This window comes from Embiotoca jacksoni, unplaced genomic scaffold (genome assembly GCF_022577435.1).
Source record: "Embiotoca jacksoni isolate LCO1_2020_lvr unplaced genomic scaffold, fEmbJac1.0.p SCAF_21, whole genome shotgun sequence".
Lineage (NCBI taxonomy): Eukaryota > Metazoa > Chordata > Actinopteri > Embiotocidae > Embiotoca > Embiotoca jacksoni.
The window spans coordinates 6,051,230-6,078,738 of NW_027185352.1; the positions used below are offsets into that span (position 1 = coordinate 6,051,230).

Sequence of the window (27,509 nt, forward strand, 5' to 3'; positions counted from 1 at the left end):
TCTCTTAAAAGCAGACGTGTAAATGAGGGAAAATTATGAGTGAGCACCTGTGTGAGGTCAGATTTCACCTTCCAGCTCTTTTTGGCTGATGTGTAGTTTTTCATTTGAACTGTTTTGATTAATATCTTTCATAGAAAAACTGTGATTTGTGCTGCGCGTGGGCAGCGAGGCGGCCGTGAACGTGGGAGAAACTAGTCTGTCAGTTTGCAGTTAGAAGTCGCTTGACAATTAAATTATTTCACAACTTTTTAAAATGAAACCGACGTTGTGAAACCGGTGCGTTGTTATATAATAGTGAAGATATGGAGGATGTTTGATCAGTCAGATGAGATCGAGAACAGTGAAGTTAATATTAGTTTCAGCTGAAGGCTGGAAGATGACGCAGAAATGAATGTTCTCGCTGCTGCCTTCATGATACGTTAATGAATAAATGTGATGTTACTCAACGTTTCTATCAACACATTGCATGAAAGGACCAAAACCAACAATGTGTCAATGTGTAATACTTTTCCCTCCCAAAAGACCTGAGCTAATTCTGCCCTATAAAATGTATGTACACATCAGAAATGTGTAGTTTTGTAATTTTTTTCAAGACTAAAAGTAACAACAAGCTATTGTCGTTTACAGCAAATACATCCAGGGCATTTGTTTGGGAATAATCCACATTTGGTGCTTTGGTGAGTGTTTCTGACAGAAGGAGATCGGCTGAAAACAAAAATACTTTTATGTAACGTTCCTTCATGATAATGTAGAAACATGTTGGCTGGTGTAACTGTGTTGGTCAGTGCTGTGTTTTTAAATGGATTTGAACAATCTATCCCACTTTGGTTACAAAGGTAATTGATGCTTTTCTGAACAGGCGGTACATAGTGTGATAAAGTTATTGTTGGTTTTGATTTTTTTTGTGTGGGATTTGTTCAAGTTTATCCTCTAAGAGCAGCATTTACGCTGCCTCATGGTTTGTTTTCTCTGAGCCAGGAGCGTCGCTCTCCAACATAAACACACAAATCCAAAGTGCAGCTCCAAAAAAGTGACTGAAACTAATCATTACAGCAACACTCTGCTGCGATTCAACAAGTATCACAGTATTTCAGGTTTAATAACCCATCACTGTATTATGTTTGATCATTAGTCAGAACTGTCAGTAAAACACATATTGATGATTTTTCATACTTTCTACTGCAGACAACACGCATCACTCCGGGTAGAAGATATTATTGAACATATTGTGCTTCAGTGAGGTTGAGATGAAGATATTAAATCCAGCATTCACGCTGAATCACACCAGACACAGAGCAGACTAAGTTCTCAGGCACACGATAGTTGTGAATCAGCAACTCGCACTCCATGAAGGACGCTACATGATGATGATGATGCAACTGCTTTTTTAGTTTGGTGGTCTGTGTGTGTGTGTGTGTGTGTGTGTGTGTGTGTGTGTGTGTGTGTGTCTGTGTGTTTTCCAGGTGTGTGTGAGTCTGTTATTGGTCCTAATTTTTAACAAGAGGAGGAAAAATACATCCAAGCCAAAAATGAATGGAAATACTGATCAGACCCACAAACCTGAAGGCGCTAAATGACTCTGTAATCTTTAAGGAATGAACCACAAATAAAACTCGGGAGTTGATAAATAGATCTCTTTTGACATGTGGGATCACTTTCCCTTCGGGTCCGGTTCGGTTCGGTCCCGGCTCCCTCATGCCCGCTCTCTAAAAGGAAAGTGATGATTCTGTCTATTTTAAAGCGGTTGTGATTCTCATATGAGAGGGTCTATTTTGAGAAATGGTTTTAACAATGTCAATTGTTGTTCTCCTTTGGAGAAGACGTCGGTGCTGCCGACTGTTCAACCTTCCCATCAACTCTCCCTCTCTTCATGCTTCCTCTAGTTTTTGCTCCGATTCTGTCACTTCTACAAACTATTGTGGAGTATATTACAGGGATAGCAAGGTTTTGACATAAGATGATGAGAGTCACTTTTGATAATAATAAAAACTTGTTCTAGCACATCAGAACAGAATTTTATTATTATTATTGTTTTAATAGGATTATAATTCCTTTCAACAGTAAAATAAAACTAAAGAGCTGGAAGAAATTATTTTTACTCTTTATGGATTCGAAAACAAACACTGATTTTATTTTGTTATTAATATTATTTTTTTATTCAGTCATGGCCAATTGAATTAGGGAACAAACAGTGTCAACAATGAGGACAACAAGCAGGGCTGTGGATTAAATCTGCTGATACAATACGTATCATAATACAGCGGTGAGGATTGTATAGATTGTGATGTATTGCAATATTGTAAGGAAAGTGGCATATTGCAATTTTACTGTTGAATTTAGCTATTGGTGGGAACATTACTAGTCAACTTGGTTTGCTAATGCTAAAGTTAGCGGTAACGCTACTTCCTGGCTCTGTTTACGTTAGAGTACGAGTCAAATGGCTGAAGATGGACAGCAACGCTGCTATCCAGCAGTCGGGGGTTTAAACCGTGGGCTGTACTGTACGTAAAGATGAAATTCGTATTTCCACTTCCTCCCACTGTACAAAAATGAAGCCAAAATATGAACCAACATCAAGAAGTACTTAATACGATAGAAACCAGATTTGGGGGAAATTTATTTGAGGGGCACTTTGATGTTTTAGTTTGGCTCATGTCCTGTCATGGAGGAAGAACGCTTTATGACCTGTACTGCAGCCAGCCACCAGGGGGCGATTGCGATGTTTTGGCTTCAACCTTCGTGAGCTGTCATGTCGTCCATATTTATATACAGTCTATGGTTTTTACACAACACAAAAGGAACCACCGAGTGCCACAATTTCGTCACGTGTCACAAAACATAACATCGCAATACTTAAGTGTACCAATATTTTTCTTACATCTCTTACAACGTCATGCGATGAATCTTCTTTGAGTTTTCAGCTGTTTGGGTGCACTGTAAATAAATGCTAAATACGAGGTGTTTGTTACCTCTAGTGGTTTAAACACCCAATTAACACAGAAAATCACAGGTTCTGACACATTTACCTGAAAGCCTGAAACGTGTGTGTATTTTGTGGATATATTGGAGAGCAGAAAGGAGAGATGACAGTAAAAGTGTAGGAGGTCCCTCGGTCAGACTCGAGCCGGAGACACTGTGGTCAGCGCCTTTAAACTCCAGGCTTCCAGGGCAGTTTGGGTAACATATAGTTAACAGCCATGAATAAGCTCCATTATATTTTTGGAGCACAGCTTGATGAGGTTGGATTTGGAGAGCTGTTACTTTACAACTGATTAAATTGTATAATTACAAAGGGAACACAGACTTTATGACCAGCAGGATGTGGGCAACACTCACACCTGATTGGTCACCTGCAAAGTTAGTAAGCTTTTAAATCCCAAACCTGTTATGAACACCAACTGTAGCTACTGAAAGTAAAGCCGGACCGACCCCCCCCCCCCCCCCCCCTCCGAGTCCCTCTCAGCAGCACTGTACATGCTTGCAGTCACTGGGCTGATTTCATGCCTCTTAACCAAACACAAAGACTCCATTATGGCTCCGTTCACTGAAATAAACTCACTTTCTCTCCTGTTCCTTCTCTCTCCCCACTCTTCTTCTTCTTCTTCTTCTTCTTCTTCTTCTTCTTCTTCTTCTTCTTCGATCTCCTCCTACTCTTCCTCCTCCTCTTCACATCCACACTTTCACCCACATCTCTGACATGAAATGCAAAGCCACATTTTCCATTTCATTACCTCATTCCGATTTTTGGAGTTGGGGAAAAGAAGAGGGGGGAAAAAACAAGAAGAGGAAGGAGTGAGAAAAGCGAGGAAGACAAGGGACGGAGGTGGGACTAGTGCAGAGTGTGTGTGTGTAATAATTAGACCGGTAATTAGGTCTTGTCCCCTGCTCCCCCTCCCACCTCCTCGTCCTTTGATGTCCCCTCCTCCAGACTACCCTGGATGGATGCACTTGGGAGGCATCCAGGAGGCAGCAGAGGAATGGGGGATGTCGGGAATGTGGGTCAAAAAAACGTGTGTGTGTGTGTGTGTGTGTGTGTGTGTGTGTGTGTGTGTGTGTGTGTGTGTGTGTGTGTGTGTGTGTGTGTAAAAGAGATTTTTTTTTTTGGAGATGCTGATGATGAAAAAGGAAGAAAGCGAGTCGGAGGGCTCAGTTCTCCTTCAATGTCTCTATCGCTGGCAGATTGTTTGTGTTCCTTTCCATGTTAAAATCCCCCCCAAACACACACACACATATCATTCATATGTGCCAGATGTTGTACTTTCAATACACACACACACACACACACACACACACACACACACACACACATGAGTCTCTTTGTTTTGGTTTGCAGCGGAGATAAAACCCGGCTCTGTTACACTTCTCTGTATGGGAGACAAAGAGCGCTTATCTCACATACTGTGAGTGTGTGTGTATGAGGGAGAGAATGTGTGTGTGTGTGTGTGTGTGTGTGTGTGTGTGTGTGTGTGTGTGTGTGTGTGTGAGAGTGTTTTCCAATGCAGTCATTTTATTCAAGCATTGTGATTTTTACAAGCTTGATTTTGCAGCCTTGTTAGGTGGAATTTTCTTCGCTTTTTTCCCATTACTGGACTGTGTGATTGCTTTGTGTGTGTGTGTGTGTGTGTGTGTGTGCGTGTGCGTGTGTGTGCGTGTGTGCGTGTGTGCGTGTGTGTGTGTGTGTGTGTGGTGTGTGTGTGTGTGTGCCGTCATCTGATCTGCATGCCGATATGGCCACCAGGGCCAGCGTGACACACTTCCTCTTCAAAAGTGCGCTAATCACACACACGGGTTAAAAGATGGCACATCACACACATTTTGTAGAGTCAAAGAGTGGAAAACATGTTTTGAAACACGTTGAATGGTTAAGTAATGAATAAAAGAAACATGTTTTTGAGCAGATAATCTCTTTTCAGTGAATGTTGGTGCTCGTGGGAGATGGTCATCTTTTCAATTTTTTTTAGTTTTTCTTTGTTTGTATTCCCGATTGTAGTTTATTTTCTCCTGCTATGTTACGAGATTTACCGGCTCACATAGAAGTGCTGCTGATAAGACAACATACTCAGACAAGATGGGAAATCTACAAATATTTGGCCAGTTAAACCAAAATAACTTTTTTTTCTTTTTTCTTTCTCTGACTTGACTTTTTTACAGTCAACACTGTAGTCTGGCGCCGGCCACCTACAGCTAACAGCTCTGATTGTAGTCTGGAAACCTTGTTTGCGTGAAGGTTTGCTCAGCCGCTGTGTCGGGCCGACCAATCAGCAACCGGTGCGATGACGCTGACGTTTGTTTTTAAATCTAGTTCAAACGATGGCAGCAGCAGCCGAGGTAGATAAAGTGATATGAGCAGTTGCGGCAATGCTCGCAAATATCGGGGAAGCCTGAAGTCTGCAAAGTCCGCAATGGTCATTCACGGACATGTTGCACTCTAGTGGAGGATCTCTGTTGTTTACAGCTTCAGCACACAACATGCGTCGTACGGTGGTCGATGCCTGGGATATATCCAGCATATATAAAGTTCTCCTGGTAGCCACATATTTTTTTTTTTTAGATGTATCTGTTTATATGTAGCCTTAATTGGACCAAGTACAGCCTGCTTTGAGGAAATTCAGGTCATGTAACCACACACGCGGACACACACAAACAAACAGCCGTCTGTAGATTCGTTACGTGTGTTTTAGTGTGCAGACGAACAGTTTGTGGTTGTGTTGGTGTGAGCTTGCGGTCACAAGTGCCAACAGTGATCGATGAAGTGATTCTCGCCACGCAGCGTCACGAATGACAAATTGCTGAGGTGTGTGTGTGTGTGTGTGTGTGTGTGTGTGCGCGCGCAGGCAGACAGATGGTGTCTCATGAGTATGAGGGGAGCTAGCGACCTTGAGAGAGAGAGAGAGTGAGACCCGAAGAGAGGGAAAGGGATGGTGACGGCAGGGGTCAGCTTGTTTTTTGCAGAGGGTCAGGCGGGATGGGCGGGGCATTTCTGCTGCTCCTTCCTCACTGCATTTCCTCCACTCAATCAGCATGCCCCTTCCACACACACACACACACACACACACACACACACACACACACACACACACACACACACACACACGCACGTACACGCATGCACGCATGCTCGCACACAACCGCGGGGCGTTAACACTGCGACACAATGAACAGGGACGGGTTTGAGGCAGATTGAGCAAGGTGTTTCCTGTGACCTGGCCGACTGCTGCGTCAACACGAACACACTCGTCTGGAACAACACTGGCATGTGCTGGCAGACGTGTGTGTGTGTGTGTGTGTGTGTGTGTGTGTGTGTGTGTGTGTGTGTGTGTGCAAACTGACTCGCTCCTCCTTAAATTAGCGGTCATTAATTTATCCCTCTTTAAATGTGTGAATGTGTGTGTGCAAGTGAAAACATCTGTGTTCAAGTCTGCGATATTCATCCTTTATTCATGCGCTGTTCATCCTTTATTCATGCGCTGTTCAAGCATTTGCTGAGTGAATGAATATTGGATTAAAAGCATCTTTACGTTATTCATGAGCTGAGATATTTTTTGACTCTATGGGAGCTCCTGTAATCTCCCATGCTGTGCATGCGCACACACAACAACAACAACAAACCTGAAATTTGTATTCATTTGTCTACCTGAATTCCTGTTGATTGAGTATTTGTGTGCTCCGCAGGCCGTGCACTGCGCTGCTATGGAGAAGATGAAGAGGATTAAGAAGCGTCTGTCGTTAACGCTGCGTCCCAGTCAGACCATCGACGAGTCTCTGTCTGAACTGGCTGAGCAGATGACCATCGAGGACGGCGGCACCAAGGACAACGGTGAGAGCTCGACCTACTGGATTTATTCTTATTTTTCAAATCCTCTGGGAAGTAAAATTTGAAAAATAATATTTTTTACTAAGTACCTATTTGCATTTTTTCCGTAGTTACCTCGACCAAGGAGGTTTTAGTTTCAGTGTGGTTTGTTTGTCTGTTTGCAGCTCAATTTTCATGAGACTTGGTGGAAGGATGTAGCATTGGCCAAGAAAGAACTAATTCAATTCTAAAGCGGGTCCGAATCACAGGGCCAATCCACAGATTAGTTTTCTTTTTCCTTAACGAGGTGAGATGCAATTCGCCTACTAAAAGCAATGCAGCCTAAAATTCAATAGATGTCAGTAAAGTTAAGTAGTGGCAAAAGAAATCTGATTACTCCACATCAAAATCCACATTCAGGTACCAGTAATACTCTGGGATACACAAACTTAATAAAACACTCGGTTACAGGGGTTTTATTGGACAGAGCAAGAACTGGTTTAATAGCTGAGATGTGAGGATTCAGTGAAGCACCGGCGCTTTTTGACATCACTCTAATAGTTTTGAAATAAATCCAGATATATTTAGTGTTTGCAGATTTGCATATCATAGAAGAGTGGATTATTGGCCTTGGTGGAGGTAGATATTCGATATATTGGGTAGATATTATCTGAGGCGTTCTTGGTTGGGTTAGTTAGGGTTATGACTGATATGATGTGATTTGAAGGTAACCTAGAAAGTCATAAAAGGTGCCATTAAATAAAATGTTTTATTATTATTTTGATGGTCATGCCAAAAAGACCCCCTTTTATCAAGCTTCAAATGAAAAGACCAAAGGTAAAATCTGTTAAAAGTACATTTGTAAAAGAGCTATCCCTAAAAAAGATAAATAAAATCTGTCAAAAGCCCCATAAATGTTTTACAATTTATTGAGAATGTTGGTAAGATTTGTCAAAAATGCTTCATAGATCAGTGACAAAATCAGGATAAAATGTGTTTAAATAACTGTGTTTAAATCGGGAATAAAATATCAAACGTATGTTGTAATAAAACTCAAATTAATGAAAAAAAGCCAAACACTGTCAAAATAACTTACGAAACATCTACAAATAAGACAAATCAGTCCTTAAAATGAAACAAATTTCACGCAGAAAAAAGTAAACAGTGTTTGGCGAGAATCGGTGCCAGAGTCCAACCAGGGAAGGAAATTCCAGCAGTCAGATTTTCACAGTTCTTCCTGTACATGTCCGTCAGCAGGCTCACACAGCTTTCTGTTTCTTCACTGCTCTCAGAGGGTTTTAAATTATGAAGTGACGACAGAGAGACAGTTCAGCGTGTGTGTTGGTAACAGCTGTAATGGACTTCCACTCAGTACTTCTCTATCGTGTTATGTAACGGGAGTTGAAGCAGAGGAGCTACTTCAACACACGCACACGCACACACACACACACACACACACGCACACACACACACACACACACACACACACACACACACACACACACACACACACACACACACACACACACACAGATAGCGGCGGGTCAGAAGGTATCCTATAACCAACAAGCATTCACACTCAGGCCAACACGCTTCCCTTGATTCCCTCTCCGTTATGTAACGTTCTGCCTGTTTTGGCACCCCAACACAGCGCGTCACCGATGATGAGCTGTTGGGTTGACGGATACATGAAAGTGACTGGCTGCCTCTTGTGATTGACAGCTGTCAGAATAAATGAACACACACATCCAGGTTTTAAAGAAGATTTCCCCTTTCAGTCATTTGGCTGTCGCTCTTTATCCAGAATGACTCACATTAAATACAGTTGTGGGATAAGCTTCAGTTGGTGGATCAACAAACACCACAAGCAGCAGGCAGCGATGGAGGTCGGAGTTCAGAACCATCCTTTTTCTGGGCTGCATAATAGCAGACGCACAAGAGCAAAAAGGTTGGAAGAGTTCATTAAAGAAGAGAGGAGCAGGAAAATCTATATCTCATCAAGTCCACAGGTGCTTGTAGGACATTTAAAGGAGTATTAAGTTACTGAAACAGCTTTAACTCCCCCTGACATTTCGATCTCCTCCTTAACGCTCAACTTGTAAATCTGATGTCTGACGAGGTCCTGAAGGCAGCACAATGTTAATTTGTGAGGCTGACATCTGGGAACGCAGCGCAGTCTGTCAGCTCCGAGTTTAAAGGTTGGATGTTGTGAAGAACATTTGTGAGAGCAGAAAGATAAACCCCTCAAGATGCGACAGACGTGGCCTGTCTCATGCGTTTAGCATGCACTGATTTACTGTGTGACCTTGTTGTACAGATGTCGCTGGACTCTCAGCCACTCTGCAGTTTTACAACCCACAGGCAAACACTGGGTTGTGATATTTGCATACAGGGTTTCCTTAGAGACCAGCATTGGAAATTTGATTGCTAATTGATGCCCATGAGTGAAGCTCATGTCTTGTTTGTCAGCAGACTTACATACTTGGCTTTTGGCTATCAGTGTTCCAGCTCCAGTTCTTGTCCATTTTCTGCTGATACATTTCCACTCAAAGAAATAATTTGACATGCTAGGAAACACATTTGTTTCCTCTCCAAGAGTTTCTACACCACTCTTAGATTAGTTTAACACTTAGCTGGTTGTTGGCTTAGTTTCCCACAAACAATGGAAGCATTGTAAACAAATAGTCGCCTTTGTCCAGCGGTGTGGTATCGAGTTTCTTATCAAACTCTTGATAAGGGATGAAGCACATTTCCTAAAATGACAAACTGTTCGCTTTTTTCTTACATAACAAAAAAGTTAGAATCGCGTTTTCTCTGCTCAACATCGGTTTGAATACCTTGTTTTACACAACGCAGCTGTACAGTTTATATAACGTCGTACATGTCGTGGAAAAAAAAATCGGTCTGTGCGATGAATGAACATCACCCGTGTAATACCAGCTATCCCAGGTAGAAAAAAATCATTCGCTTTCAACTTAGTAAACATCTCATTAGAACACCTTATTTCACTCTTTTTGACCAAATGTTTGATCACTCATGAGTTTCGTGTTCCCTGCTCTACTGAGCAGAGACTAGAGGCTTCTCCGTGCTACCCAGCGAGTGTCTACTGAAAACCTGCATGTGAGGCGTTTAGGGAAAGTCTGTAATTTGTTGCTCCAGAAAGTTACCTGGGTTCCCCTCTCCCCCTCTAAACTACACGAGTCTCTGCTAACACTGCTCCACCCACCGCCACAAGGACAATCTCAACCTTGTGGGAAACACCAGATACAGTTGTACAGTGTGTGAGTGTTTGTTAGTCCAGCCATCCATTATCTATACCCGCTTTATCCTGAACAGGGTCACGGGGTGTTTGTCAGTGTTTGAGGTAAATTGATGTCACATTGCTGTTGTACTTGGTCGTTGTAGTCGCTCATGCAATTAGAAATAACTTTCCTGGCTGCATAGAGTCCATATTTCCAACACCAATTCCCACAATTGCACGGGTATGATGTCATAATTTCTATGTGGTTGCCTTTATGTCGTTTCCTCAGCGAGTCTGTGAAGAGAAAATAAAGTGCTCGACCAAATGTGTTGACTTGAAACCGTTTCATTCCGGTAAACAACAAAGAAATGTTTTAAATTCTAGTTTTTTTGTCTGGTTTTAATTTCTCATTAGTTATTTACACGCATTTTATGTTAATATTGATAACTGCTCTGCTGCTCTGCTCATTTGAAGCGTAATGCGTTAATGTTTTGTACACAGTTCTCATGTCCCAGCAATAAATTACTACAATTATTGGGTCAACAAAGAACATGTTTGTCTGAAAACATTTCTTGTTGAGATTTGGATTTTATGTGCCCTGAATGCAACATTATCCTTTGCTTGTCACGTACCTGTTTAAGTGAAGAGCTGCGCTACTCTTGTTTGTTTTAGTGGCAGACATTTTTATACTCGGGCTACAGTTTTTGTGGCCTCTGCTACAAAACTATCCACCTCAAAGGCACAAGTGCTGCATGCAAAAAAAAAGTTCAGCTCTGCACACCTACGTTATTGCAACATTACGTAACTTTGGAGAATATTTGATATCCCGTTTATATAACTGAGCCCGACGGTTGTTGTTTTTTTTCTTAAATGTCTGGGCTTTGACATAAGTGTTAAATATTGTTCTGTCGGTTTCAACACATCTCTGCATCTCACAAATGAAGAACGCAGTACAAAGAGTTGAAGAAGATAAGTGCTGCTACTGCGGAGCATCTGATTTACATAAAAGCAGAAATAACAGCACTTTTGTTGCGTTTCAGAGCCCTTCATGAGGAACGGCCGCCCGCCCACCTCCCACAGCATGCACTCCTTCCTGCACCAGTACACCGGCTCCTTCAAGAAGCCGCCCTTGCGTCGGCCACACAGCGTCATCGGCGGCACCCTCGGGTCCTTCATGTCCATGCCACGCAACGGCAGCCGCCTGGGTGAGACACACACACACGCAAACACACGCAAACGCACGCACACGGACACATGGAAGGAAGTGAGTAGTAGGAGAGCAGATGGCATCCAGGAACAAACAGGAAACGTGTCACGATCCTGAGACTTCCATCCTCCTTCCTCACATTCACCAGCACACTCTCACCAGGGCAACTGGCCGACGTTCCCATGAGCCATCTCCTCTCCTCGCCCTCAGCGGGGCTGCTTTTCACCGGAGTGACAGCTGGATGGATGGACTCAGTTAAATGTGATGCGGCGTCGCCGGTGAACTGATTTGTCACAGTCGATCTGCAGCAGCGAGTCTCATCCTGTGAGGGAGACGAAGTCGAGATGATTCAAAGCAGCAGCAGATTTCAAGCCGGGGGTCGGGACAGCCCACGGGGCAACGAGATGATTCACGGGACAAAGACACCGAGTGCCCTGGGGTATCAACATGTGCCAGCATCTTGAAGCAGCCGAGAATAAGATGGTGTAGTGCAGCAGCTGACATTTAGACAAGCAGTCGTCATGTTTTAATCTCTTGGCTGGGATTCTGTCTTCAGCATCACAGCGACTTTACAGGTTATTGAGGACTCATCCGGAGTCACAGCTTCTTAATTCTGATCATTTTCTTTGTATTATGTAACTTTAGGTTTGGGACTATTGGCCAAACAAAACAAAGTACTTCAAGAGGTTACAGTGAAATTGAAGAAATACTGATTTTAAGGTTTTAAAGACGAAACGTTTCACTGATTATTGGGAGACAATAGTTCGGTTGAAAAAAAGCGGTGTGAGGATTGCCTATCTGGACTTCTACAACACAAAACTCAACACAGCTATGAGGCTTTACTTTGTTGTTGTGGAGCCAAGAAGATAGAAACTAAAGACAGAGGGTCTTGTAACAGAACATAGACTGCAGATACAGAGAGTTGTTTGAAGCTCAGATTGAATACATTTTTTATATGCCACTTTCCATTTGTTTGTCGGTCCACCACTTTCTTCTAGACTAAAATATCTCAACTATAAATGACTGTTTGGGTTTTCCTTCAAAGGTTCCCGCACTTTACATCCCTAGAAGGTGAAACCATGTCAAGTGAAGTCTGTGACTTTTCATCTCCGGTTGCACCAACAATTTTCTGAGGTTCCATTTCCCCTTATTCAGTGAAATATCTCAACATGTTCTCTGCGAAGAGGTTCAGGCTTCCCAGACGATGACCTCCAAATGACTTTGGTCTCCATCCTGACCTTTCACCTGGAGCCTCGATGGGGTTGAAGTTGACGGTTCAGAGTAAATTGTCTTAACTATGGGATGGATTGCCGTGACATTTAGATCAGACACTTATGTCCCACTCAGGATGAATTGTAATGGCTTTCAGAGTCCTTTGACTTTTTATGGAGCACCATCATTACGTTGAAATATGAATTTCCTCAGTTCTTTAATTTGTGACCAAAAATCCACAAAACTAACTGCATGATGTTAGCATGCTAAAATAAGGTGGCGAACATGGTGGATATTACCTGCTAAACGTTGTTGTTGTTGTTGTTGTTGTGGTGGTGAAAATGTTAGCTCACTGATGTTAGCATTTAGCTCAAAGCCGGTGAGCATGGCTGCAGGCTCTTAGACTTGCAAATAATTAATTTCAAAGTTTGTTGTTTTCAGCTTGTTTGTTTTCATGAAATGGTACTGACGGCCTTTATGATCACTTCCCTGTACCAGACAGATGTTGCCTTACACCTCAGACTAACATTGTTTGACAGATTTTCTTTTTTAATCTCCACATGGCCACGCAGCAATAACCATTATCTGTCCAAACAATCTGGTCCACACAATGTTGGAAATTTTACAGCTGCAGGTTTCTGTTGGTGCGTCTCTGAGCTCGTGTTTGTAGACAGTGGAACCCTAGAGGACCTGTTGAGCCTCACTGGACCTTGGCCTAGATAGTTGGACTTGGATCTAAAAACAGGACAGTTAAGTAGGACATTGACGTACCACATAGCGCTGCTACACTGTGGGGTAATTAGCAAAGCTGCTAACGCCGGTACAAAGAACGAAGGCAAAGTGAAATGCAATAAAGAGGGAGAGAGATTTCATAAATAAAACTGTAGCGGGGGGGGGGGGGGGGGGGGGGATGTGTGGAGATGTTTAGGAAAGAAAGATCCAAAATGAATGAGGAATGAAATCAGTCAAGGTTTTTCGGAGAACGATTGGATGAGGCAAAAGGAGATAAGAGGCGTGTAAACCCCAAAAGAAAACACTGGAAGGGAGATTAGAAATCAGATTTTGTCTGGGTTTGAAGACAAAGTATTAGACTTGGCTGGTGGGAAGTGAAGGAATGATGGGAGTGATGGGAGAAAGTGATAATATTATTGAGAAGAACAATTTGCGTTTTTGGAGAGAATAGCAGGAGACAATGGAGAGGTGTGTGAAAGTAAAAGGAGGTTGAAAGGGGAAAAAAAAAGTAGGACATGAGGAAGAGGCACACACGTTAGAAACGGGCAGGTAGCATAGGAATGTGTTGAAGCAATGGAACGGGAGTCAGAGGAGCCGCTGCCCACGAAAACCTTGCAAACGAAAGAGAAAAGAAAATGGGAGAAAAAAAAAATATATATATATATATCGAGTAAAATGTAATGAAAGGCCAAAGTGGGAAGTGAAAGAAATTTATTTTTGAAGAAGAAGGATGTAAATGAGTGACAGAAACGGAGAGGAGAGGTCATGTGGAAGGTTTCCAGAGGAGACATGTTGAAGGAAAAGTGGGACAAGAAGGGTTTGTTTTGCAGGGTGCTTATAAGGAAGCAGTAAGTAGGTTAGGAGGAGGAAAGTGTCGCAGCCATGAGGAAGAAAACTACAGAGTTCGACCAGTAAAACGTCACGCAGGGCAAGTTGATAGGTCAGCAACTGGCTAATTTGGTTGTCCAATGACCCTGTCATTTTGTGATATGTGGGGCGTTTAGGGGCCGTCGGGGCTCAGCAGAGGGGCCCAAGATAAATGTTTTCACCGTGGCCAATCACAGTTATATCATGCTGCAACTTCACGGTATTCGAAAAATGTCGGCTAGAGAAACTGCAGAAAGAAAGAGGGACTTGTTCCTGGGTTGAAAACGGCAACTCTGATATGTTTTGTACAGTTTGCTTTTTTCCCTGCAAAAGAGGGTCCTCTGTGTCATGAAATGTACCGAAGGTGTGAACGAGGTCTCGGTCAAGCTGCAGTGGTGACGAGGTGCTTCTTTGTGCGCAGCTGCCTCGCCAGTGAAACCCTGCACGTGAGGCGTTCAGAGGACGTGTGTAGATTGTAGCAGCGGTAAATAATCTGAGTTACACTGAACTGCACGAGTCTCTGCATGAACGTCGACCACTCGCTGTGCCACCGCAAGTAAATTCTCCACCTGTGGGAAACTCAGTCCATGACACCAGAGTTTTTTTATTCAGGTCGTCCAGACTCGCTGAAATGTTATTATCGTGAATTTTGTTCTTCTCTGTTGTTATATCATAATAATCATATCAAATCTTAAGGGAACTTTGTTGCTGTCTGTAAAGTCAACAACAATCAAAAAGGCATTGTTTTTATTTGTTGGCTGTCAGGTCTGTGAAAATATACAAGAAAAAAACTCTGACTGGGTGGGTGATATTTATATAAAATGATATTTTATGGTATTTAATTTTACTCCGAAATAAATAATTTTCTTGTTTTGTATCAGTTATAACCATACGGTCCACAGTAGACTGGAGGTGTGAGTGTCTGTAATGTGGGACTTGGCTAACAGGCTAAAATACAGTTGTATTGTCAGGAGGCGACCGGTTGATAACTCTGATGTGAGTGTAAACATGGTTTTTAACAAACATTGTGTGCACTCGTGATTGATGCCAAAGGCAGCTGGAGAAGACTGGTTGTAGAAACAAAGATGGAGAAAGAGTGTTGGAAAAAAGACAAGTCATCCGTCTCCTCCTCCGGATGGAAATCCTACAAGTTTCCCGTTCTTCCCTCTTTTTCCTGCCTCACCCTCTCCTGGCTTTCGCTTCTCGGTCAACAAAAAAAAAACCTCTTTCTCACATCTCCTCTTTATTCTGTCTGTTTGCTTCTCTATTTCTTTTAAAGCAGCAGCATTAAATGTTCATTGTGTAGGATTGAGTGGTGTCTGTTGGCAGAAACGGAATATCATGTCGATTATTATGTTTTTATTAGTGTGTAATCACCTGAAACTAAGAATTGTGTGTTTTCATTACCTTAGAATGAGTCCTTCGTATCTATATAGGGAGCGGGTCCTCTTCAACGGAGGGCGCCATGTTGTACTTCCATGTTTCTACAGTAGCCCAGAAGGGACAAACCAAACACTGATTCTAGAGGGCTTGTTGCTTTTTTTGTGTTTCCCAGCCAGTATAGAGTCTCTTGCGTGATTGAAGGGTGAGGGAGTTGGTTGTAATCTGCCACTAAATCCTACAAACTGCTCCTTTAATTGCAGAGAAACTGTTATATTTTCTGTATACTATATTTCTATATTCTATTATCACCAAAACCAGAATTCAGATGGAGAAGGAGGCGTGAACCTTCACATCAGAGTGATGAGCAGAGCAGAGTAGGTCCGGTCTGAAAGTATTTACGTTTCTAAAAGTGAATCATTTTCCAAAAATGTGAGGAGACTTTGTTTATTAATGATTCATGATCACAGATTGACGTCCTTTATATGCGTTTAGATTCTGTCTGCGCAGCAAAGTAACGCTCATCAATAAGGCCGATGAACAGATTAAGAGCTCTGCTGGGGTGCAAATCTGCAGCAGTTTGTTCTTAAAATCTAGACTAACAGCTGTCAGGATCATAATTGTAAGACATTAAGAAATAATTATCCTGTTTGAAATATTTGCACACAGTTAATCTCCACCAACAGAAACCTCCCATCGGTTTCTTTCTCCTCCCGTTTCTCCGCTCTGAGCCTTCACATTTGATGACAGGCTGCGCGGTCGGAGGTGCCGACACTCTGATGACGGAGAGCTACTGAACCGTGGCTACTCATTAACTGCGTGTGCATTTGAGCACGTGTGTGGAGGAGAGAGGTGAGCATGTGGTTTGTACATCAGCACGTTTAAACTCCTTGCTGTGTTTACTGCCCGGAACGAAGTGGTGTTTAATCTTTGGCCTCTGGGATTACAAGGGTCTGAGAGGAGGTGGATGAAGATGCTTTTTTTTTTTTTTTTTTTTTTTTTTTTAACCTTTATAAAGTCTGCATAGGGAAATGCATTTTCTGGACCAGAGGTGTTTCTGAAGTGCACATTTGTTCATCCCCAGAATGTTTTATTCATCACTGAATCCACTGCTTCCCAGACGTTTTCGTTCACGGCTCCTCTGAAGTTTCTTGAGACGTTAAACTTTGCCTGAAGAAACCAAATTCACCTGCTGTATTGACACTTAGCCTCAAAATAGACTTTAGTTCGCGTCGACGATGTGTTTGTCTGAAGAAGACTGCAGCTCTTCTGTTCCTCCCTGCAAATACTGTCCGTCTTCTGTTTTTGCTGTCTCAGCTGTCTCCCTTGCAGCGCCGCCACCCCTCTGTGTGGGAACCACTGACTTAATACACCAGTAAAATGACAACTGAATGCCACGGTACAGTTGTGACATCTGATCATTTCAGCTTCCCAGAGTCAACCGAAACAGCGTTGATCAGGTTCAAAGTCTACAACAAGTTATTATTTTAGACATTTATCAAACAAAATGTCAAACTGTGTCTGGTTCCAGCTTCTCAAATGGGAAGATTAGTTACTCGTCTTTTGTTTTATATGCTTGAAAATTGAATATGTTTTGCTATGGACCATAAAAAAAAACAATGTGAAGTCATTACCTAAGTCTAACTATTGGAAGTTTCACAACTCCACTAATGAGGACTGGCTTATGTCCCTAAATCTTACAATAAAAGTATATTAAGGAGGGATCTCTGCATTGTTCATAAGTGCATGACTATTGTTTTAAGATTTATACATTTCATGCTTTTAACCCATCCTTTAAGAAGTTTTGATATTTATTGTTCAACTAGATTAAAGAATAATCAAGCGATGAACCAATAATCAAAGTTGTCAGTACTTGTGGCTCTAATCAGTTCTACAAACTACCAAATCTATCATTAGGCAGACTGGACCACATCTGAAATGTCATAAGGGACACTTTTATATGTCCCTTATTACAATTTGATCTAATGCCTAAGGCTAATGCCGTACCTAATTGAGCGAACACATTTTGATGAATTATTCTTATCTTTTCAGACATCGTGCATGAAAACCTGAAGATGGGTTCTGACGGCGAGAGCGACCAGGCATCAGGAACGTCTTCAGACGAGGTTCAGTCTCCAACCGGCGTCTGTCTGAGGAACCGAATCCACCGACGAATCTCCATGGAGGTGAGACACACACACGCACGCACGCACGCACGCACGCACACACACACACACACACACACACACGCACACGCACACAAGCACACGCTGCACCAAAATTATCGTGATAGTGCGAGTCTACATTCCCCCCTTCACGCCCCCTCCTCTCCTTCTGCTCTTCACCTCCTCGGCCTCGTTAGGGTCCGGGGTGGGCTGGGGTGGGGTGGCTGTCGGGGGTGTCGGGGTTGTCGAGGGTGTCGGGGGTGTTGGGCCGGATGGTTCGTCTGCTAATGGGCTTTCTGAGTCTGGGCGTCATGGTACTGATAGCACTTCTTCTCCCTGAGGACCAGAACAGAAGCTGGTAAAGAGACGTGATAATGTGAGCTGTAACCACAGTGATTTTCTTCATGTCAGCCGTCTCCACTCGAGAGCCTCGAGTCTCCTTTGTTCCTCTTAAGATGAATATAATGAAGGTGCAACATTTTAAAGCATGTTAGCTTTTAAAAACCGACCTGACATCACAGTGTGTCAGCTCTGCACGAGAACACTTCAAATTAAACTATTGATTATATTTAATTTTCCCTGAACTTTACCATATTTCATGAAACATGAAATATAGATGAAACATTTCCGTAACGGCCAACAAAGAATCAATCATGAGTTTTTTTGTCAGAGTTGTGCTGCTGGCAATGCGGCATCGACTCTCTGCTGTTATCTCCATGTTAGCATCATACTTTTAGGCTTTGCCACATCCTCTTTTTGAACCAAAAACCGTTCAGTTTTTTATCAACAGGAAAAAGCCTGAAGTGCTCACTAGGTCAAGGATGATGAATGGGCCTCCGTGGCCCACAGGGTGCACCAGAGTCAGTCTCTTATACAAGCTCAGCAAATACAAAATGAAAGGGATAAATGAGAGAAGACCTCATGATTGTCAGAGGATGTTTTTTCATGCTACTTTCTAATTTCGCAGCCTTTTTTCTTTGAATTTCAACACTTTTGCTCCGAGCAGCAGTTAATTGCCCTGTCTGCTGTTTTATTGTCACCAACTAGTGATTATATAAACCAGTAGAGGTGGTAAACCTCTGCCCTGCAAATAAAATGATGCTAAATTTGGACCTTACCTACCTTAAATGTGTGACGTTCACCCGACAATAAATGCTCAAGAAATTTTGTATATGATTACGTTTTATTTTGAAAGGGACCAGCATCTCAGGCTGGAGGACTCCTGCCCCCTGCTGGCAGACAGGCATACATGGCAGAACCCATCTTAACATCCCTGGGTGATGTTAACTCCACCCCCCCCCCCCCCCCCCCCTCACACACACACACATACATACATGTAAGTTCTGTAACATGAGCTGTTGACGCTGCTGGAGGTGAATGAAACTGTCAGTAAGACGTTCAGAGCAAAGCGTCCTTTTACGCAGTGATACAAAAACAATTACTTCTCCATTTTTGAGCTGTGTACCGACTCCAAGTTTGTCCTCTAAAAATCTGTCTTGAATCCATTTTTTTGTATAGTTTACGGAGCCAGATGACAACAACAACAAACTTAAAATAATGAAACAAAAAAAAATGTAATTCATGCTTTAAGGCTATTTTCTAGCAGGGGCTAATGAAGTTAAAATGTGCTGCAAAGGTATTATTGAAGTCTTGCAACGCTTGAGTCCCAGAAGTCCTTCATCTCAGTGCTATAACATTTCACTTTACATTGTTTCCACTCCATTGATATTACCACACTGGAAATCAGGCATGACACTCTGATAATCTGGTTTACAAGTATGGCATGTAAGTATGGTATGTCAAGAATACAAAAGATTTTCAAACATTGTGAGACGCAGCATGGACCTCCACAGTACAACCATGCCAGCATGGATTTCTGTGAACTGTGATCAATATATTTTTTCCACCTGTTGACTGAAGGTGCTTTTGTAAAAATATTTGTTTATATTCCTTCATGAAAATATGAAAATAAGAATTTTTTTTTTTTCGTATCTGTTTCAAAGCACAAGTACCATATTAACAAATAGTAAAAATACATTTAAAAATGAGACCCCACTCAGACTGCTTGTTTTGTCTGATCAGCAGTTCTAGACTCAAATATACACAATTATAAATAATAGAAATGAAGCCGAGCAGCAGGTCTTTACATTTGAGAAGATGGACTCTGAGAATGTATCATTTTTTGTTTATAAGCAACTTGAACAATTATGAGAATTTCATCCCAATATTCAAGTGTTTACTCAAGTTTTGACAAAGTGCTTCACAAACTGATGGAACAATGTGAGTCTGTAGGAAATAGAAATAAGTAATGCTCAGCTGTACTGACATGACTCAAAGGGTCTTGAAACACCACTTTACACAAAGTGAAGGCCACATTATATAATACGATCCTTTTCCAACTTCACGACACGGATATGTTGAACACAATCAAGCTTTTATTTAAACTCAGATGTCATAACTGTCCTCCGAGCAGCACAGAGGACAAAGAGCTTCAGTCCTGACAGAATGGGTTGATGGTATTTGTGGAGAGGCCAAAACTTTAAAGCACACATGATAACCAAGCAGGTGTGACGTCTCCTCTCGCTGTATTTTTAATCCACTCCAGTCTTTTTTCTTTTTATTATTGTCCCACATCAGTCAGTATTATGTAAGTTCATTACTGTCAGATGTGTTACTTTGATCCGAGAATAGATACGATCTGACATCCACAATAATAAGATGTGAGCCGCGGAGCACTGACAGCCGGCAGTGTGAGCGCAGCCTGAGTATATGAGCTGTAAACGTTAATGCAGGTGTGTGTGTGTGTGTGTGTGTGTGTGTGTGTGTGTGTGTGTGTGTGTAACCTACATTGTGTTGTGCTGCCTGCTGTTGAACACACTTCTTGTAGACACTCGGCATGTATCGCTATATTTTTCTCTCAATGTGAATGTGCTGTGAGCAGATTGCATGAAAGCAGCAGTAGCTCACAGCCATGTGAATAACTGGCGGTGTATATCAAAGTTTAACAATTTCATGTTGCTATGGTGATATTTGGGCTCTGGGTCATCCCTTTTGTGCTAACTTGTCACCCAAATAAACTCCACAGCCTCGACAGGAATGTAAAATCGAAAGCTAATCTAACGTTTCTTCATATGTGTGTGTTTTAGGACCTCAACAAGCGTCTGTCGCTGCCTGCTGACATCCGAATCCCCGACGGTTACCTGGAGAAATTGCAGCTCAGCAGCCCGCCGTTCGACCAGCCGCTCAGCCGACGCTCCCGCCGAGCCTCGCTGGTAAGTTTGTCTGCGTGTTTGCGTCTCCGTTCCTTTATTGCTCTGCGGCTCTCGCAGTCCTGTTCCCAGACTCCCTCTTGTGCCGGTTTCCATGGCAACTGGCCCAGTGTGAGCCCGAGGACAGATTAATGTGGCGTCACCTCCCGCTTTTAGCCCAAATTAGACCATAATACTCTGCTGTACATGATTCTGCTGCTTTGTTGCAGACTGTTTCTGACAAAGAGATTTACATGTTTTATAAGTTTAAAAAGGTTGATGTTCATCCTAAAAGATTAAATGATAATAAGTATGTTTTTCTTTTGGCCTATCATGTCCTGGCCAATCACAGAAGACGTGATGTCATCTCCACATATTTCCAGCCGCTGATATACGGAGTGATACCAGGAAATGTTTCTTGATGTAAAACTGAGTTTTTGAATGCGTTGCTCTGTGGGCTCCCCCTCAGACACCGGGCCTGCTTTCATGGGGGGACAGTTTCCACAATGCTTTTGGTAAACAGTTTGGTATAACGTTGCCATGGAGTCAGTGAGTTAGCCTAACCCTAACCCAGTGCCTGTTTGAAATGTACTTGTTGATGTACTGAAAACTTGAAAACAGATGATTCTTACGTGCATACTGGAGTGATGAAGGAGAGTTTCTCCTGTGAAACTTCTACTTTAACCTGATTCCTTTGTAGGAATAATGTAAGAACAATATTAGAAATAATGATCATTGGTAAGTGAAAATCACTGAAAGTATGTGTCTCAAATCTGTGTTCATATTTGACTGAGTTATGAGTTTGAGGAGAAGTGTGATTTTTGTCACTAATTGTGTCAGTCGGGTGTTTACGTTTGTAAGATACTTTTTAAATGAAAATTAAAAAATGTAATTAAAACCTTTGATCCAAACCACTGAGCGCACATGTGTCCCTTTGAAATAAAGAGCGAGACAGCCTGGAGGTGCTTTTTTTGAACTATTGTTCAACACTTATATGCAAAGAAATCCATCATAGAAGAAGTCCTTTACCTTTTTATATCAGGCACAGAGACAGCAACCGTAAAAAAAAAACTTTTTACCAGAATGAAACGGCTTTTATTTTTTGAGTTTGCGTTGAAGGCCATCTGAAGGTTTGGGGCTTCTTCACCTTCCTGAATGCAAGTCTGTTAGAGTAAGATTTACTGATGCTGCAGGAAGACAACTGATTTAGCTGACTCCTAAATTAACTGTGGTCTTTAAATTAGTGGAGCTGTAACTTCATTTATGTTTAATCCTGACTGTGTCCTTTGTCTCTTCCTCAGTCGGAGATTGGTTTTGGCAAGTTGGAGACGTACATTAAGCTGGACAAGCTGGGAGAGGTGAGGAAGGCTTAAAATCCCATCGCCAATAACCATAGAAATATGCTTCACAACTCAACTTCCTTCCATTAACATTAAAAACAAGATGCTGTGTTGCATTTAGGGAACGTACGCCACAGTGTTTAAAGGACGCAGCAAGCTGACGGACAACCTGGTGGCGCTGAAGGAGATCCGGCTGGAGCACGAGGAAGGAGCCCCGTGCACCGCCATCAGGGAAGGTGAGCAGTTTTTGTGTCCTTTGGAAAGGGGAATAATTTTATACTACTATTACTGACTGATATGTTTGATAATCAGCCTCCTTGCACTGGCTCCCAGCATGTTTTAGAATTGATTTTCAGATTTTATTGTTGACTTTTAAGACTCTTCAGGCCTCCGTCCGTCCTAGTTATCTGACCTCACTGTTACGTACTGGCCTGTATGTAGCCTGAGATCTTCAGATAAAAGACTTCCAAGTCCAGATGAAAACTAAAAATCACAAAGCTTTTGCTGTCAGAGCCATTAAGTTATAGAATGAGCTGCCTGAGGAAAGAAAAGGCTGCAGAGTTAGTGATCTCTTCTTAAAAAAATACTTTAATCGACGAGCCTTTTCTGATTGTGTTTGATTTTAGTGATCCTGTTTGATTTCTTTTCATGTGTTAACTGTTTTATTTGTTTTATGGTTTATCTTACAGTCATTGTTTTACTTTCTACGATCACTCTGTTGCTGGATTTTAAAGCTTATTTGATTTTATGGGTTGGTTTTGTTTTTATGTAAAAGCACTTTGTAACGTAAGTTAAGAAAAGTGCTATATAAATAAATTATTTTTAGAATTATTATTATGATCACATATTGGAGCTCAGTCGGCATTCATCACATTTTCTTGTGAAGTGTTTAAAGTAAGAGTTTACCAAAACAATGTTTTATCAGTTGACACTGGAAGTACCTTGCAGTTTTTAGTTTTATTAATTTATTTATCAAATTTTTAAATGTTACACCTGAAAATACATTTTATTTGTAAAGCTCAAACATTTGAAAAACCTTATTTGAAAAAAACTCCCTTTTCAAAAATCATTTTTGTGACTGTTTCAATTGGTGTTTTGCCTGCAGTCATTACATGTGTTCTTCTTCATGTGATCGTCCGTCTGTCTCTGCAGTGTCGTTACTGAAGGACCTGAAACACGCCAACATCGTGACATTACACGACATCGTCCACACTGACAAGAGCCTCACGCTCGTCTTTGAGTACCTGGTAATTCTCCCTCCATGTTCTCAAAGCGTGATGGTCCTTGTTGCACACACAATGAGACAAGGAACAAGTTTAATATAAAAGAAAGAGCTGGATATGAGCACACATTAGCATTTAGATGATATCAGATGTGTATTAAAGGACAGTGTGATCTGATTTCATCTTTTACATCACAATTGTATGATTTTTTTTTTTTCTTCCATCCTCCTCTGGTTCATTTAGTCAATGAATTCCAAACAGCAAAGAAAACAGATGACCAAGTTTTAGCATTAAAAGCAAGAATTGTTATTTGGCAAAATTCAGGAAAACCATTGGAGCAAACAATTTATAACAATGTAGAAACTAGCAGAGAAAAGTGGGACAAATAGAGAGAAACGTGTGTGAAAGTTTGAATAAAGGTCCATTGTTTTTGTGTCTGATGGTGTCTTCTGTTGTTGTAGGATAAAGATCTGAAGCAGTACATGGACGACTGTGGAAACATAATGAGCATGCACAATGTGAAGGTGAGGATGACCTTCTCTGTTACTGATGAGCTTTTTCTTCTGCTCTTTTTAGCCTTTCAATCTGATTTTCTATGCGTGTCTAATGGAGATGAGGCTGCATTGTGTGGTGGAAGACCACATTTTCAATACAAAGTTGTGGTAGTTTCTCAGCCTCGTGTTACCAGACCCAAATTCCTTGTGTGAAGACGTGTGTGTGACCTCGCTCTGTTTGGGATCGCTCTCAGTTGTTGCATCTTAAATGGGCCTAATGGGCTTAATGTTGAAACTAATGGAGCAGCCTTTAACCAATCAGCATTGACCACCATATGAAGTATGTTGTGCACCAAAACTTACTGAGACCTTCCCTCAGCCCTTCACAGTGGCCGATTCTTGCGAACAAAATTTCCAGACTAAAATCTCAGTGAAAACTAAAGCTATGAGCATTAAGTGGGCGGAGCCAGGATAACAGTTTATAGCCCTCCTTTGAACACAAACGTCTCTTTTGTACATTTCTTTTTGCGTTTCCCTCACATCCGAAATACTATGAAAATGAGGCAAATATGAACAAATTTAATTGTGGGGGATGCAAGTTTTGCACAATATATGACACATTAACGTCATTTAAACATATCTTTCCAGATCTTCCTGTTCCAGATTTTGCGGGGGCTGTCGTATTGTCATAAGAGGAAAGTTCTCCACAGGGACCTGAAGCCACAGAACCTGCTCATCAACGAGAAGGGAGAACTCAAGCTGGCTGATTTTGGTAAGAAGAACCTCAGCAGCAGGCGGTCTGTTCTTTATGGCAGTGGAGGAGCAAATTGTTGGAGTTCATGTTTTAGAAGGAGATCTATGCTGGTATAATGTTACTTACTGGTATAGGAAACCTGAAGTGTGTGTCTGTGGTGGGTTGGCAGGTCTGGCGAGGGCCAAGTCTGTCCCGACCAAAACCTATTCCAACGAGGTGGTGACTCTTTGGTACCGGCCGCCCGATGTTCTCCTGGGATCCTCAGAGTACTCGACACAGATCGACATGTGGTACGAAGCCTACGAGAACTACTGTTAACACTTTTTAAAGATGCAGTTATCAGTATTTGTACATTCAAAAATGGATCACTTGGCTGTTTGTAATATGATAGGTGTCACTTAGAGTTACAACCCCATGTATCACTCAACTCGAACACATTGAACTCCTCACACCTGTATATGAGTTGATGTGTGTGTGTGTGTGTGTGTGTGTGTGTGTGTGTGTGTGTGTGTGTGTGTGTGTGTGTGTGTGTGTGTGTGTGTCTCCAGGGGTGTTGGCTGTATATTCTACGAGATGGCTGCAGGTCGGCCTCTGTTCCCAGGCTCTACAGTGGAGGACGAGCTCCACCTCATCTTCAGGCTACTGGGTAAACGTCTCCTGCCAGACCCAGATCACCATAGCAACACTATTCTTTCATCACACATGTTATTACCTGTTCCTGAACATAGCAACCTACAGTACAGTGTGTCTGATTGGCTGTGACTGTGTGACTTCAGGCACGCCCACAGAGGAGAAATGGCCGGGGATCTCCTCCATCGAAGAGTTTAAATCCTACAAATTCCCCAAATACAAACCGCAGCCGTTGATCAACCATGCCCCGAGGTACTGCACTCTGTGTGTGTGTGTGTGTGTGTGTGTGTGTGTGTGTGTGTGTGTGTGTGTGTGTGTGTGGGGTGGGGGGGTGGGGGGGGTGGGGGGTGGGGGTGCCTCACGCTCTTGTGTTTGTTTTTATGTACCCGTAGCTATGTTTTTTTTCTCTTCCCTTTGCATTTTGTGTGTGTGTGTGTGTGTGTGTGTGTGTGTGTGTGTGTGTGTGTGTGTGTGTGTTTATATATATGGGCTGGCTGCGGGCAGGATATCCTGCAGAACATTGCAGAGACGGCTGTCCACTTCCTTCCTCCCCTGAACCCCCCACATTCCCATCAGCCCTTGCTGCAGGCAGACGGTAAACTGTCACTTTTCCTTTTGTCTTCTTCAGGCTGGACAGCGAAGGCATCGAGCTGCTGCTGGCCTTCCTGAGAGTGAGTGTTTACTTCCGTCACATTACCCAGAATGCAGTTCACTCCTAACTGATTTATGTAGCTTGATAGTTGATGTTTTTATCTTCTCTGTTGTTTTCATTTTGTTATCTGGAGGCTCAACTACATGTTAAACTAAAAAAAAAAAATGTTTAAACTAAACTATGCAAACAGTTCTCCTACTTTTTCCTCCACAAGCAGATTATATTAGTTATAACTCACAAATTTTTAATACTGTGCTCGTATTCTTGGTTTTATTTGTTTAAAACGGTAACATTTATGCATTATTTACTGTTTCAAAACATAAGCACATACAAATTTCACATAATTGAGTACATGGCTCTGATTATTAAACTTAAAACTCTTTGTTGTATCATTTGTAAACATGCTGCACGACTCTTCCACATTTTTTAGCCCCACAAAAATTTAAATAAGGATATAAATAAATGTACTGTTTGCTTATGGTCCTCAGGAACAGTATTCAACCACATCTCGCATCTTTCAGTCAGGGAGTGGACCTGGTGCTGATGTCATCATGTGACCTAAATGTGAACGTCTGGTCACATGATGACAACCGGTCAAGATTGACCAGAGACTGTTGAAGGCAGTTAAACATTCATATTACTGCTGACGGACAAATCCTAGTTTCACTGCAATATGAACACGCAGGCAGTAAACACATCGCAGAGGGCTGCATTCACACCCAGCATGTAAACATTTGACCAATCAGATGGAGCCCTGGATACATGCCCGTACTATTGCTGTTCTTTTTAATTGGCTTGGTTTCCATGTGCAGTCTGATCAACAAAAGCATGTTTAAAAAGATATATTTCATGTATTAATTCAGTGGGCAGAGGATTTTCAGTGTTTGTGGTCTGTTAGCAACGTAGCTATTAAAGCTGAACCATAGGAACTCTACTGCTAATATGCACACGTCAGTATTTGTTTACCTCATGCAATGTCTGTGTCATCGCAATATTGAATAATGTTATCACACGTGGCAGATTTTCCTCATATCGGGCCGACCTCATTCACATGCAGCCGTATGAAGCATTCTGATTTCACACCTATATTCAACATCAAAGTTCACATTAAGTCACGACACCTGATTCAGCCGTTCGCTCGAAAGCACGGTTACATGCTCTGAGCTGTTGTCACTGGTTTAGTGTTACTTACTTTTCTTGAGTCTTCGTTTTCTGATTCTTGTTGTTCTGGGTTTTGTACCCTCAAATGCACTTATTGTAAGTCGCTTTGGATAAAAGCGTCAGCTAAATGAAATGTAGTAGTAATAATAATAACTGAGTCACTTTATTTGTCCCTACCACAATCAAAATATAAATAATGAATATATAAACGTATGAATACAAATACAAAAAAAAGATGTTTACAACTGTTAAAAACCCCACAACCATAACGTTGTCTTCAGTTCCTCCTTTATTCAAATGCTTTATGGACATGAATGTTAATGTTACTTTATTGGCAAAACTCAATTATCTTCTGACAGTAAGAGAAAAATACTCAAGTGAGAAAATGGAACTTAACTGACTGAAATCTA

General features: G+C 41.9%; 1 protein-coding gene across 2 annotated transcripts in view; it reads left to right on the forward strand.

The window, feature by feature from the left end:
• The window catches only part of cdk17 (cyclin dependent kinase 17), a 46,372-nt gene that overhangs the window by 14,284 nt on the left and 4,579 nt on the right, over positions 1 to 27,509 (forward strand). The window contains exons 2-14 of one of the 2 annotated variants that reach the window (XM_069156586.1): positions 6,673 to 6,817; positions 11,075 to 11,239; positions 17,485 to 17,618; positions 20,744 to 20,869; positions 22,147 to 22,203; positions 22,307 to 22,421; positions 23,338 to 23,432; positions 23,870 to 23,932; positions 24,551 to 24,674; positions 24,826 to 24,946; positions 25,205 to 25,302; positions 25,433 to 25,538; positions 25,915 to 25,957. In XM_069156586.1, coding sequence (XP_069012687.1) covers positions 6,691 to 6,817; positions 11,075 to 11,239; positions 17,485 to 17,618; positions 20,744 to 20,869; positions 22,147 to 22,203; positions 22,307 to 22,421; positions 23,338 to 23,432; positions 23,870 to 23,932; positions 24,551 to 24,674; positions 24,826 to 24,946; positions 25,205 to 25,302; positions 25,433 to 25,538; positions 25,915 to 25,957 — 1,374 coding nt within the window. In that variant the 5' untranslated portion in view covers positions 6,673 to 6,690. The remainder of the gene's footprint in view (positions 1 to 6,672; positions 6,818 to 11,074; positions 11,240 to 17,484; positions 17,619 to 20,743; positions 20,870 to 22,146; positions 22,204 to 22,306; positions 22,422 to 23,337; positions 23,433 to 23,869; positions 23,933 to 24,550; positions 24,675 to 24,825; positions 24,947 to 25,204; positions 25,303 to 25,432; positions 25,539 to 25,914; positions 25,958 to 27,509) is intronic. The other variant, XM_069156587.1, reaches the window with a different exon arrangement.